The following is a 15,506-nucleotide window of genomic DNA, read 5'->3' as shown; positions in this document are numbered from 1 at the left end:
TATTAGCAGGCCCTCACTGAAAGAATTTTTTATAAAACTTACTCTAGGAAGAAGGAGAACCCAAAACAAAGGAAGGAGATATTAAAAATACAATGCTAAACAAAAGAACTGGTAAGATCTGGTAAGTCTAAGTAGGCACTTTGTGTAATGACGGTAACAATAATAATAACTTGGGGACACTGAAGCAAGACTGAACTAAAATTCTGGACAACAACAATATATAACACAAGACAATGAACTGAATTAAAGTACTCAATGTAAAGCATTTTTCAGGAAGAGGGCAGAGACATTGATTAATTTTAGGTTTCATTAAACCTTTTTTTAAAAGTTAAATTTTAGGAGAAATTGTGCTTTTCCTGGGGAATTCATATGTTTGTTCCCCATAAATGAAGAAATATATCTTTACCCATTTAAAACACCTTCAGATTCCAGAAAATCTTCTCTTTTGTTGGAATGTAAGACAGTCAGTGTTAAACCTGTTGGAAAAAACAGTAGTGAAAGAAAGGTTTTCTCAGTGTTTTGTTCATGTGTATTTTTAGGTGTGTCATGTATTCACTACCACAAAAATGAACTAAACATCCGTGAACAAGTAAACTGATTAAAATACAATTTGGGGATTATTTTTCTAAGTGTAGGATATCAGAAAGTTTAAACCATGGGCAAGATTTCTGGTATGTGTGTATAAGCATGGAAATTCTGAATGTATTATGTAAAATAATAAAGTGGATCAAAAACTTAATTTTAAAATAACCAAATTAAAGTTACCAATTCTGTGCAGTTAATTTTATTTTGCTAAAAATCATGGTAGAGTTTGCCTTTTTTCTGTAGCAAAAATGTAAGTACGTAACTAAACATCAAGAGACTGCATTTCAATTTCAATTTCATGTTACTAATTTTCAACCAAACTCCAAAAAATTCTGTACCCACACATACAGTTTACTTTTTACAGACATAGTTGATTTAAGAATAGCTAATTCCAGTTAAAATAAATTCTACTCTCTATTAGTGTACTTTGTCAACTGTAAAGTTCATAATGGTATGATGTAGTAATGACAAAGTAATTCTCAATAATTTCACATTTACTTGATATGATAATAAAGGAGGGAGTATGATTTCTTCTTTATAATTTATAAGGTCATATTATTTAAAAGTTAATATTAAATGATTTGTATTAGCTATGATTCCAAAGCAGGTTACTTGCTGAGTGCATTACTAGGATCTTGCAAACACATAGAATAATGAACCACATTTTTACTTTCTAACACTAGACAGAAAAAAGAGCCTCACTCCTAGATATAGGGAATAGTTGCCAGTTAGAGAGTAAAAACATTTTTCAGTGTATAAAATCAGTATTTTTGTGTCAGTAGACCTTGCTGAAATAAAATAGTAAGAGTAGTGATGATATAAAAGAAATCAAAATCAAATGCCAAAAGAAATAAGGATGTTCAGTGTGAAGCCTAGATAAGAATCGATACATGAACAGTAATAATGTCTTAAGTGACATCAAAGGGAAAGGTGCCATCAAAAAGGTTTAAGGATTCTTGTTTGTGGGGCAGGAATATTTTCTTAGCTTCTTCACAGAAGATGTTCCTTTGGTTACCCAAATTCCTTTGTTTTTAATGTTAACATTGCTCAGCATTTTCCTAATTAATTTTTTTTTTTTTCAATTACCCGGATTCCAGACAACTGTGGCAGGTTTGGTCCCATAATAGTTAACTTTCACTCTAATTTTTGGTACTACTAAGGATCTTGTGAATTTGGTGAACATGAACTCATCTCCCCATGAGCCAGGTATACAGCTGTCCATGGATAATGGGGAATGCCAGGTGGTTACTAGAGAGTGTGTGTGTGTGTGTGTGTGTGTGTGTGTGTGTGTGTGTGTGTGTGTGTGTGTGTAAGAGAGAGAGGGGGAGAGAGAGAATTATGAGCTTCTATACGAGAATAGAGGGGAAGCAGTATCATCTGCGAAAAATTGGGTTTCACTTAAGACAAGGAGGTGAAGAAAAGTTTACATGTACACAAATGCGTTCCACAGCACAAGGGCTGGCAGAGGGGCAGTAGTGGGTAGAGGAATGAACTGAAGAAGGACAGTGGAACAAGACAGACCTAGGTTGCAATTCTGATTCCCTCACTTACTACCTGTGAGATGTGGCATGCCACATCACCTGTATGAACTTTAGTTTCTTTATTTGTGAAACTGAGTCAATAAAACTTATTCATAGAGCTTTTGTCAGTAGTCAGTATTATTTAGCAACTAGTAGACAGTCAATAAAAGGTATCAATTAATAATACTATACACATAAGTACATTTAATGTATATATAAGTACATTGTAGAATGTTTATATTGCAGATTTATAGTCCAGATTGTTTTAAAGACTGGTTAGGTATCATGGAGTTATTTACTTTAATTTTATCGTACGTTAATTATATCTTAATTTTAAAACTTGGTTAGATCAACACATTTTTATGTTCAAACATATGCTATCAAATGAAGCATAATTAAAAACTGCCTACCTTCTATTTTGTTAAGGATTTCAAGGAGTAAGTGTTTTTCACTATCTGAGTCCATTCTTATTATAATCAGCACCTGACCAAAAACAAGAACTTCTCATATATATCTGAATGATTATTCTTTTTTACAATTTTGCTAGAGTGACAAAATAACAAACTTAATGGTTTACATGAAACTAATGCCAATAAAATTACAAAGTAAATATTGTGTTGTAAAATATATCATGCTTAAATACAAAGAAATTAATTCTGGTAAGATCAAATATTAATGAGGAAAATATTTTGCAGTAGGACATTCTTAAAGTATTCCCATACAGGTGATTCTATCTAGACATAGGTTGCTCTGCCTGTATTGTGTGAATTTGTTGGAAAAAAACAGTGATATGCCGCTATACTTTCCTACTTACCATTACAGTTTTTTTGAGGGGGTGAGGGATGGAGTGGGGACAACAAATCAATTTCAATTTTAAATTTCTTACTAATTGTTTTAATGTATTTAATTACTTAAGCAAATTACCAAGTAACCATAAAGTTGGGAATACAAATACAGAGAGGAAAAAGAAGAAAAAGGCCCAGTTTCCAACCAGATTTAATGTAAAGCACTTGAAATGCTTTTCTGCTTGAAAATATTTATGTATTTTCTTTTAAATACTTATTAATGCAACTTTCATATGTTTGAGGTAAGGTGGGCAAAAATTTCCAATATAATCCAAGGCATAAACTAAGTGTTTGTTTTTTTTTATTGTTGTTTGGTTGTTGTTTTTTGTAGATGAGATTGAGCCAATGAGATTTCGGCTCAATATCTAAAAATAAATTATTGTAGTTCTATTATTGGGTATATGTTCATGAACTTGCAAGCACCAGACAACATTTTTGAGATTTAGAGAAGCAATCCATAGGAAACTGTAAAATAAAAATTGTTTTTTAATTCAAAACATGAATAATGATGCAGATCATCCTTTCTCTGGATCTGATTTTGTTCTGTTAACTTACTTAAGAAAACTACCAAGGGACCAACTAGTATAGACTATTTTATAATTTCAAAATTAAATGCAAAAGTTTATCTTACATTCAGTTTTTATTTAAGCTATTTATTATTTGCTTTATTCCAGTAGTTACCTTAATTTGCTGTTTACTTTGCATCCAATTCAGTATCTGACATTGCAATTCTTGTATTCTGTAATTGATTTCAGGTTTTCTTTCCCTAATAAACTGTACGATCTCTAGCTGTCTCCAAATGTCATCCAAATAGGAGCCTAAAATGCTTTTGTATACAACTTTTGCATTTGATAAACATCCTGTTAAAAACAAAAGTGGGGGGGGAGTGTAATTTTTTGTTCTTTGAGAAACTCCATGGTAAACATCTGAAAGAAAGTAAGTCATAACAGACAAAAAAGAATTAAAATGTCTTTAATCCTTATGATTTTGAAACTCTGTATCTTTAACCTTGAATCTTCGAGTTGGCTAGCTTGGGAGAGGTAGCAAACTGAAAGCTGGGAGAAAATACTGAATTCTGGAAGGGAGCAGGGCAGGCAGCTAGACTCCCAGAGACCTTTCTTCTTCTGCAACTATAGAGAGGGAAGGAAAGGAGGACAACTGAACTTGCTCTTTCATTTCGAGAAGTTTAGAAGAGTGAAAAAGCCCTCCACTAAAAATGTCTAAGGCAGTTAGGTTATTCATTTTGGCTTGGAACCTAGGGCTTAAGAAGTTAGTTTTCCAACAAGGACTTTACTTTTATAACATTCCTCAAGGTAGCCAAATAGTAATGCCAAAGTTTCATTTAGTAAATGCATTTCGTTGAGAAGCAAAAACAATTCAAGTCTGTAGCTCTCAATGGTCTCCCTTAATCCTGGAGTAAACTGTAGAGTACCTGAAGGTGAATATACTTAAAGCAGTTCTTCCATAAATAGTATTTCTCTAACTCACGGTTTTGGTAAGTACTGAGCAGAAGTGAGTCACACTTGTACTCTCTCTGCAGCACAGGGAGCACAGATATGCTCTAATCTGACATTCTGCCTTACTATTATGCTTTAACATCAGCCTAGCTGCCAGTAGGACTGCCAATCTTTCATGGAAGCCAGGAAGTCTAATGAAAACAGGTGGCTAAATAGAAGGGCATGTGCCACTATACCCTTATACTACTTCCAGGTACTGTAAATTAGGGCTATAGTTCCCAATCCTTACTTATCTGAGGATGGAGATAAGACAACCTGATCCAGCATCAACACTCAAGTGGTTTAATTAGAAAAGAAAGGAAAAGCACCATGTTGGGCTTTCTAAAAGTAGCAGTAATTTTGTTCTAATACTTGGCCAGATCATATAATACTGCTAAGTATTATAACATCTAGTGGTGCAGAGGGAGTATAACTGTAACACACTGCTGCTCAATACTTATCTCTAAAACCTTGGATTAGAGAAACAATATTTGTCTGGGCCACAGATAAAAGAAAATGTCTGGGTCAGAGATCAGAGAAAAATTATTTTCACTTTATATTTGAAACAGGTTCTAAAATCTCTAAATTATAAACCATACTCCTATAAGCTACTATTTACTAACCAAGTCTCAATAATTCTGCAATAGGGGGCCTAAAACAATAATGTAGTAAGACAGATAATTTAATGATTCTGATAGTTTAGAAAAGATTTCCAGGATCATAAAATTTCCAACACATTCAAATTAGTTTTATTTTTATCACTCAAATAGTTTGTATTCTCATTTACACATACAACTAAAAAATTGCAAAAGATCTTACTACTAATAATTTAGTCATATTTTATCTAGCAAAGATTTAAAGCCACAGATATTCAAAAAGGGCCTAAAATGTCGATGGGAAATGTCATCTTACACTAAAAATCAGTGCATGATAATGATTATACAATCAAATCTGCTTAAGGCCATTAGGCCTCCATAACTCAGTCCTAGGTGAGGGAATCAATCCTAAACCTATTTTTTTAGGTGATGATAGTTAAAAATTTTCCCCACTGACCCAATGCTGTGTCCAAGTCACATGTTAAAAGGACATCTCGAATTGTGACCAGAAGGTGTAAAAGACCAGCATGCTTAAATGCTGTTTCTCTTTCATCATTTGTACCTGAGTAAGCAAAAACAGATTTAAACATATTTAAAAACATAAGATATACATTAGAATTTTAGAATATGTATCAGAACATTTAACAATAAAAGCTAATATTTATTATTGAGTGCTTACTATGTGCCAGGCTGTGTATAAGGTGGTTATTTAATTAAATCTATAACAATAACCTTATCAGGCAAGTTTATTATGAATCTTATTTTATGAATGAGGAAATAGTCTTAATGAGGTTAAGTAACTCTCCAAGAAGCTCTCTGCTCTAACATTCTATTCTTTTAACTCTAGCTGCCTTGGTTTCCCTGGCCTCTCCATTCTGTTTCCTTAACTCTGTCCACCATGCTCTGGAGGCCTCAGGTACCTGTGTCATGGCCTGTCATCTCTTTCGAGGCAGTATGCTAGTGCAGTGGTAGGGCTCACCACGTTGTTTCCCATCTCTCAGGAATCACTGTCCTTCATGGCTTGATGTCTAGGTTCTTAAAAGTCTGGTTTCATGTATTTTGTCTTTTTTTTTTTTCCTTCCTGTATTTCTGGCAGGAGGTTAAATCCAATCCCTAATACTCCATCTTGGCCAGAAGCAAAAGTCCAGGATTGATTTTAATCTGTTTTTTTGCACCCCTCCTTTTTGGGAGGAAACTAGGTGTCAGATGCTAACATTAATAGGGTTAATTTGGTTTCTGTAATAGGAATCTGTCAAGTAATACAGGGTGGGGCAAAAGTAGGTTTACAGTTGTGAGTATGTGAAATACAGTTTATTCTTGTATTATTACTTATTAATTATTGTATTATTTTCCATATGAACTGTAAACCTACTTTTGCCCCACTCTGTATATGTCAATGGGGCCTCACTAAGCCAGATGATATTTCTTATCTGATTCTCCAGTTTTGGTGTGCAGGTGCCATATACTGATTCAGTTATGCCTTCGTCCATGACTAATTTCTGCATATTCTATATTTTTACTAATTTGATAATACTCCATAAATGTATATCCTTTTCAACAATGTGACTTTATTTGCACTCACCTTGATGAAGAGCATCACTTACTACTTTTTCCTGTTCCTTTAAGAGGAATCTTGTTTGGTCAAAAATAACGGTGGCAAATTTCCAATTAGCAACAGGGAGAGTAGAGAGGCATCCCAGTTTTTTTAAGATAGGGGTAGCTGCTGCTTCCAGAAGACAGTAGGCTTGGCACTGGCTATCTGTAAAAATAAAAGCATTAAAGGCAGTGTTTTTTATGAAGATTGTGTGCTCTTTTTGACAAACCAATTAAACATTATTTCATGGAAACCTGAACTTTATCTAAATTCTTTACTGAGTTAAAAAGCATGATATTGGCCCTACCTGGTTTGGCTCAGTGGTTACAGCATCAGCCCTCGGACTGAAGGGTCCTGGGTTTGATTCCAGTCAAGGGCACGTGCCTTGGTTGCGGGCTTGACCCCCGACCTTTGTGGGAGGCAACCAGTCATATTTCTTTTTCTCTCTCTCCCTTCCACTCTCTTTGAAAAGCAATGGAAAAAATACCCTTGGGTGAGGATTAAAAAAGAAAAAAAGCCATGATATTGTACTTAAGATTGCATAGAGGTAATTTTAAGATCTTTATGCTGCAAAAACTAGTAAAAACAAAACACCTTCCCCAGTAGAATTAGTATAATTTTATGGCTATCTTGTTTATTAGAAAGGATTTATTCAGTAACTAACTCAACATGGCAACTCTGAAGAGCCATATAAAGAGAATTGCAATTTTTTTTCTTTTCTCTCAACTATTAGCTTACAACCTTAAGCCAAACAAATTTATGACAGTGACAAACTGTTTCTAGTTTTCACTAATTATCAATATTTAAAGATTTATATAATCATCTAAATGTCATAAATAAAATTGAACCAAAGGAATGAAGAGATACTCAAGAACTAGTATCATGCTTTCTTATTGACTTTAATAATTAGCATGATGTTCTTAAGCAGCTGTTTGTTAGAAGTAAAAAAATATTCTTCTTTACAGCAGAACAAAAAATTTAATCAGTGTAGGAATCAATAACAACTTCTTTACATCACCCTGATAGTGGATAAAGGAACAGAGCAACCATTAGCAGATCATTTTCTAGAACAGGCACAAGAGTCTGAGTTGTTGGCTCTGCTCTGATGAATGTAGGAAAGCAGCTGTTTAAAAGAAGAAATAACACCCGGCCAGGTGTGGCTCAGCGGTTGAGCATCTACCTAGGGTCCAGGAGATCAGGGTTCGATCCCCGGTCAGGGCACATGCCTGGGTTGTGGGCTCGATCCCCAGTCGGAGGCGTGCAGGAGGCAGCTGATCAATGACTTTCTCATCATTGATGTTTCTATCTCTCTCCCTCTCCCTTCCTCTCTCTGAAATCAATAAAGATATATTCAATAAATAAATAAATAAATAAGTAAGTAAAAGAAATAACACTTAGTGGATTGGAGTAGGGCAAAGGGGAAGGCAGAGGCAGTGAATAGGGTCTTCCAGGTTTGGAAATAACTTGAAAGTAGAAGTGGAATAAAGAAATATCTGAAACAAGTAAAGAAAGCTACATGGAAAATGAGGTATATTCTAGATACCCAGGAAAGGGCTTTCAAATTTACTTAATTTGAATGTATCTTAAAAGCATATCGCATACCTGATGCTTGAATCTCAATGACATTATCTGCTCCCCTTTCCTGATTTATTTTCTCTAGAGTTTTATCAGTACAAACAATGGGACTTTCTTCTTGAAGAGTCAAAGGATGTTCTTCTTTATCTGGAAATTCTAATAAAAATATTAGTTTGCATTGTTCAGGAGAAACTTAATGTTGCTCTACATAAACGCTTTCTTCTATCAAGTTCTTTGAAACACATCAGTATTAAATTGAATGGTTCAGGTCAATGGACCTAACACTGTGCTGGGTAGAAAGTTGAATGGTAATAATGGAAAGAACTTTAGCATCAGACCAGTGTTTCAATCTCAGTTCTGACACTAGCTTCAGTTTCCTCATATGTAAAATATGGATAAACATACCTACTTTAAATATTGCTATAACGATTAAACATCAAGTACAGTTCCAAACATCTAAAAGGACATGTACTCTACTTTGTTTCATTTTCTCTGTGACTTTCTACATACCCTTATTTCTCTCCACATACCCTTATTTCTCTATGTCATGAATCTTTCCCAAGCAGTCACCCCACCCCACCAAGGGGAATCCTGTTCCAGTCCAATATGGCCTGGGACCAGGTAGGTAATGCTGCCCTCTTCTGGTGTTGAGTTAGCAAGCCATTTGATTCTCAAACTAAGCTCCTTTCTCCAACTTAGCCATTATTAGTAAAAGAGGTCATATTTTGGTATATATTTTACTTCCTGTCTAATTTTATAATTGATTCAGGGGCAAGATCTTGTATACATTAATAGTATATAGAACAGTAAGACCTAAGTGTGCTCTAACTTTTACATATAAATATTTTTGTAGTTATTTCATCTGGGTAACCTATGTCAAATATATTCTATGATACCAATTTTTAAAAAGAACTGTAATGATATGACACACTACACTACCTTTGATATGGTTATAAGCATAACATAAAACAGTTACAACTCAAACAGAAAGTCTTTGGTATGGTAAAGTTAAAAAGTCTAATAAGCAATCACCTGGACAAAGTGTTCTTAGTATACATTAAAATATAATTTAAATACTGAGATAGACTGTCAGCTAAAAGAGAAAAAAGAATGACAGGATAATTTTTAAAAGGTAGAAATAGTATGAATTTGTATGGCCAAGTTGTAGAAGGTAAGTTTTACAAACAGTGACTTTTCTTAGAAGTTCAAATGCAATTTTTAAATATTATGAAAATACATATCTACACCTATATCTATATCCGTATCTTTCTTCATGCACAATAAGTATCATGAATCAATGACATTTTCTTTGACTTTGAAAAATAATATATTCTATCTGGAAGAGTTTTATTTCTTTATCTTCTATAATAAATTATACATTTAGTCCTTAAAGCTATTATATCTTTGCCAAAATATTACTAAGTTACTCACCATTTTTTTCATCACTATCTGTGACTTCAGTCTTTGAGGTGCAAGTTTTATGCTTATTTCGCATCATAATAAAGTCACTCAGAAGGTCCAAACCACCCTCCCGTCTTTCACCATGCAGAAAAGGTGCTTTTTCAGTTTTTGAAGAGGAAGGCAATTCTGGGGATGGCACTGCGCAGTCAAGCCCCAGGCAATCGCTCTTTTCTTTATCGTGGGTTAGCCGATGAACCAGTTCTTGACCCTCCTCTGGCTTTGCATCTTTTGTTGGACTTTGAACAGAGAAACGCTCATCAGAAAAACACAGATCTGGTCTTTCTTTCGCCGGAGATGAACTTTGTTGCCGAAGTGATAAATTATCACTTGTAGATTCCTCATGGATAAGTACAGTAGGTGAGGGACAACTTTCATGGTCTAGCCATGCTGAAAACAGAAAATGGAAATATCCAAATGACTTCCATGCCTAAATGAGTGTTCTACTAGGGTATTAGGGTACCTTTTAGTTGTGGGTGCTTATTAATATAATCGGAGTACTTTGTTTGCTGCTTTGAAAATCAATTTTTGGTCTGAAAAAAATAAAAATTTTAAAGGATAAAAATCAAGCACCTTTTTTTTTTTTTTTTTTAAACACTACTGAAGCTAGGTTACTAAGCAAAGAAGAATTCCAGAAAAACCTTATTTATCAGTAGACTTATAATAAGTTAGAGCCTTGGGGGTAACAGTTACTCTAAGGGTCAAAAACTTACATGCCAAGTACGTAAGCCACAGACTGGAAGAAAATACTTATAACACATATACTTGAAAAAGGACTGTATCTAAAAAATATAAAGAACTCTTATAACTTAATTTTAATATAAAACCAATTAACAATTTGACAAAATATTTGAACAATACTTCATATAAGATATGCACATGCTATAACATGGATGAATCCTGAAAACATGCTAAACAAAAGAAGCCAGTCATGAAAAGACCACATATTATATAATTTTAGTTATATGAAACATTCAAAATAGGCAAATCTATAGATACAGAGACTAGATTAGTTGTTCCATAGCTGGGAAAAATGGGGAGTGACTGCTAATGGGTACAAGATTTCTTTTGGGGGTTGGTATAAATGTTCTAAAATTGATTGTGGTGATGATTACACAACTCTGTGAATATACTAAAAAATCACTGAATGGTATACTTTAAACGGGTGAACTGTATGGTATGTGAATTAAATTTCAATAAAGCTGTTATATATATATATGTATATATATATTTTAAAGATATACAAATGGCCAATGAGCATGTAAAAAGTTCATCATCATTAATATCAGGAAAATATAAATTAAAACCACAATGAGATACCACAACGCACCCATCAGAATGGCTAAAATTTAAGACTGTTGATACCAAGTGTTGGCAAGGATACAGAGTAACTGGAACTCTCACATGTTGCTGTTGTGAATATGCAATGGTGCCATGAATTTGGAAAACAATTTGTTTCTTATAAAGTTAAACATACACCTACTACAAGACCCAGCAATCCTACTCCTAGACACTCAAGAGTGTTTTATTTTAATTTCAAAATAGTTACATATCATAATAAAGACTTTACATAATTTTATGGATTTAATACATTATTCTGGATATTTGAAGATCCCATAAAATCTTCCTTTCCCCTTTCTTTGTCTAGCAATCTGACCTGATCTCTTTTAAAATTCTTCTACTAGGGATAACCATCTAGGCCTTGGATAGGCTGGTGTGCATTTGCTTCATATGGTCTATTTATTATTCTTCCTACCATATCCAAAGCCCTCTGTCTTCTGTCTTTGAAACATCCCTTGCTGATAACCATTCTCACCCCAATTATTATCTCTTTAGAGTAGTCTCCCAACATCCACAATAATTTCTAAAATTCACTTTTAAGTATATTTATTTACTCTATAATAAACTAAAGTTAAACTTTTGCAACTCCTTAATGATCTGAATTTAGTAACTTGCACAAACATTTTTTTAAAAATATGTCTTTATTGACTTCAGAGAGAGGAAGGGAGAGGGAGAGAAAGAGATAGAAATACCAATGATGAGTCATTGATCCATTGCCTCCTACATACACCCTACTAGGGGTCAAGCCCACAACCTGGGCATGAGCCCTGACTGGGAACTGAATCACAATCTCCTGGATCACAGGTCAATGTTTAACCACTGAGCCATGCTGTTTGGGCTTGCACAAACATTTTAAAACAGTACATATATACTTCAAAAAGATATAATTCAGGTTAAGTATGTTCCATTTACTATAAGGGCATATATAGCAACCAAAATAACTCAAAAGATTGATACTCAAAAGATATTTTTGCCTTCTTAAATTGTATAAGTAAAAAATGCTAAATGAGTAACCTTTTTGGTAACAAAGGAAGATTTTCTATTGTTGAAGAGAGATGACTAGATATTATCAAACAAAGATGAGCTGTCAGGTCGGAAAAAAGCAGTGCTGGTTTGGGTCTAGGCTGACATACACAGAAACTAAAAGCAATTGATCATTTATAAAAGGAATCAAAGTCACTAATTAAAAATGGCTAGAAATTTTAAAACCAAGACTGCAGAATTTTAGGACAGAAAAGGATGTTAGAATTAGCTAGTCAAATTTCCGTATTTTTCCAAGGAAGAAAATGGGGCCTAGTGAAGCTCAAAGTTATGCATTCTGGCAGAGCCAGAGCTAATATTGAATGCTGAAATTTAGTTATATTTCTCCAGTCACCTAGTGGAAAGCCAGTATCTAACCGTCTCATCCTGAAAATGCTCATTCAAGTGGTATTTACTATTATGTACTTACATTCTAATTCAGGTACCTTTGTAGGCAAAAATGTCTCAATTTTAGTATCATCAGAAGATAGATCCCGATGACTGAAAGATGTAGTCAGATGTTCCAAAGTTTTAGTCACTGTCAGATTTAGTCCTGTTTGCTTCCAACACTCTGGGCCTACAGGAGTAACCACAAGGCTTTCTTCTTCAATTGAAAATATCTCTTTCAAATCTGTAGCTGAATGTTGACTGTTGGACTCTTCCATTCTTGGCACTTAAAAAACAATAAAAAACCCCTCAAAAAATAGTCTGAAACAGTTCACAGGGCAAAAGAGATGAAAAGTACAATAAAGAGAACCACTAAAAATTTATTATGAAATAAATTTTCACACATTAGGGGAAAAAAGTGAAACTTAAAGTTATATCTGGTATTGCATCTTCATGATGCTAATATTTATAAAAATCTAAAATATTATAGCTATAGTAGTCACATAAAAGGTTTATTTCAATCTGTGGAAATATGAAGTTAAAATTATTCTAGTATTTAGTAGGAGATGGAACTATTATTTGACTATTTTAGTATTTACTAAATTAGTACATTTGAGAACATTTTTGAAGAATAAATATGACATATTAAACAGAATTCTAATTCATTATAATGAGCTTAAACAAGAAGACTATTTGATCAGATTTTATGACTATCATCTTAGATATTGTGGCACAGAGCTTTCTGCTTCAATACCGTTAGCCTAAATAGGGGCAAATCATAATATATGGAGGAACTGAAGTAGCATGACTACTTAACATTATTACCTGCATTATAAGCATCAACCCAAAATTAGGATTATGAATTTTAACATTCTCCTAGCAAAATTATAATTTTGGAACTGTGCTTTTTAATAATGATGGTAATAATAATAAATATAATGAAGCTGACATTTACATTTTACTGATTGTACATTTTTGTCTATACATTTTATTTAGCATTCGAAATCAATTAATCTTCACCTGGAAGCAAAAACGAGTTCAAAGAGCTTCTGCAGCTTTCTGGTTGCCCCACCACACAGTCTTCATCAGCTGATTTTTCAGCAGTAAGCAAATTACTGGAAAAAAAAAGAGAGTTAAAGTTTAATACATTAATAATATTGAGTCTTTTTGCATAATACAAATTTTAAGTACTTTTCTAAGTATTTTTTACATTCAAAAGCAAAGTGAAAAATTAACCATTTTATAAATATGTAATCTGAAATAGAGCATTCCATAGACCAAATTTCAAATACTTCCTCTTCCCCTGGGAAGGTTTGGCAAGTTGTCAGCTCCTGCCGCCTATAAATTGGAAAATATTAAGTTATATGTATGCCACATGGTATAAGATAGCAACCAAAGCTATCTCAGACTCTATCAGAGGGCAAAGATGCTGGGTTATTAAACTATGCAATTTTTGCTCAAACTAGAATGCAATGATTCAGTCCTGCAATATCAATTCTTGGAATATTACAGACTATTCTATGCAGTAACAATGGGATATTGATCAGATTTGTGGATCAATATTTGGGTCTACATGTCTGGTTCTCCCAACACCAATATCACATTGACAAGATAAATAAGACCAGTGGATAACTGGTGTTAGAGATAGGATGTGATCCTTGATACTCCTAGGAGAATAAGGTGATTGCCAAATCTATTGGTCAACCACTGCACACAGCTCTGTGATCCTAGATTATTCCTGGTCAAAGAGCTGTGACAAATCTTTTAGAAAACCTCATAACAACTCTATGAGGTATGAAATGTTATTATTCCAATATTACAGATAAGGAAACTGAGGTACAGGGCAATTAAGGTTACAGTGCTAATAGTTCAGGGCTCTTAATTTCTTATTATGAACTGAATCATGTCCCAAAATGCATATATTGAAGCCCTAATTCTCAGTACTGCAGACTATGACTATTTGGAGATGGAGCCTTTAAAAAAGTAATTAAGTTAAAAAGGGATGGTTAGGGTGGGGCCTAATCCAATGGGACTGGTGTCCTTATAAAAAGAAGGAATTAGGACACGGGCATGTATGAAGAAAAGACCATGAGAAGACAGCCATGTACAAGCCAAGGAGAGAGGTCTCAGAATAAATCCAACTCTGCCAGGATCTTGATCTTGGAATTCTAGCCTCAACTGTGAAGAAACAAAGTTAAATTTATTGGCCATAGACTGGGTATTTAAGACATGGTATTTGGTATGGAAGCCCCAGCAAACTAATACATCACTACGCTGTCTTTCATGGCAGTGAGTGCCAAATAGAGGCAGTTCCTTAGTAAGCATCCAGTGGCAAAATACTAAGCAGATTGTTCCAATGCCAGAATCTTTTAAAAATTTCAAACTGTTTATTTATTTATTTTTAAAATATATCTTTATTGATTTCAGAGAGAGGAAAGGAGAGAGAGAGAGAGAGAGAGAGAGAAACATCAATGATGAGAGAGTCATTGATCAAGCCCACAACCGGGGCATGTGCCCTGACCGGGAATCGAACCCTGATCGCCTGGATCCTAGGTCGACGCTCAACCGCTGAGCCACGCCTGGCCGGGCAAGCTGTTTATTTTTAATGGTAATATATTCACATTCAAAATACAAAAAGTATAAGAGTCTGGCTCTATCATTTACTAGCTCCCATATATCCAGGATACTCAGTTCCCTTCCAGACACAACTAACATTACCTGATTCTTTTGTGTCCTTCTAAAGATAGCCTATTCATTTAAAAACAAGTATGTACATGTATATTCATATGTTCCCTTCAGTTGCTTACTTTAGACACTGTTCTCTGTCTTAGATTTCTTTAACAGAGGTATCTTGGAAATTGCCTTTACATGGACAGATTTAACTAAAGACTGCTTGATCTGAATTGCAATGAGTTCCAGATATAATCTTTACTTACGTTTTACAAACAGGAGAAAGTGGAAATGTCTGAAGTCTTGTACATAAGGAATTCACAGAAGAATGTTGGTTTGTTAGGTGTAGAGAAGGTAATGGCATTTCTAACTCTTCTTCTAACTCTTCTAGAATACATAAACATTTTAAAAAATCATAA

The 15,506-nt window shown here is 34.0% G+C and overlaps 1 protein-coding gene across 1 annotated transcript in view; it reads right to left on the bottom strand.

Annotated features, from left to right (window-relative positions):
• SHOC1 (shortage in chiasmata 1) overlaps positions 1–15,506 on the bottom strand; it is a gene marked incomplete at its 3' end in the record, with an annotated part of 55,675 nt that overhangs the window by 15,752 nt on the left and 24,417 nt on the right. Inside the window, exons 10-19 of the mRNA XM_081151762.1 lie at positions 15,354–15,462; positions 13,438–13,532; positions 12,461–12,703; positions 9,643–10,059; positions 8,239–8,358; positions 6,625–6,801; positions 5,500–5,604; positions 3,632–3,810; positions 2,516–2,588; positions 407–476 (exon numbers count right to left, since the gene is read on the bottom strand). Coding sequence (XP_081007888.1) covers positions 407–476; positions 2,516–2,588; positions 3,632–3,810; positions 5,500–5,604; positions 6,625–6,801; positions 8,239–8,358; positions 9,643–10,059; positions 12,461–12,703; positions 13,438–13,532; positions 15,354–15,462 — 1,588 coding nt within the window. The remainder of the gene's footprint in view (positions 1–406; positions 477–2,515; positions 2,589–3,631; positions 3,811–5,499; positions 5,605–6,624; positions 6,802–8,238; positions 8,359–9,642; positions 10,060–12,460; positions 12,704–13,437; positions 13,533–15,353; positions 15,463–15,506) is intronic.

The sequence above is a fragment of the Miniopterus schreibersii genome (genome assembly GCF_964146895.1).
Source record: "Miniopterus schreibersii genome assembly, chromosome: 11".
In the NCBI taxonomy this organism is placed as follows: domain Eukaryota; kingdom Metazoa; phylum Chordata; class Mammalia; order Chiroptera; family Miniopteridae; genus Miniopterus; species Miniopterus schreibersii.
Note: the sequence above shows the minus strand (reverse complement) of the source record. Positions and strands in the feature narration are given on the sequence as shown.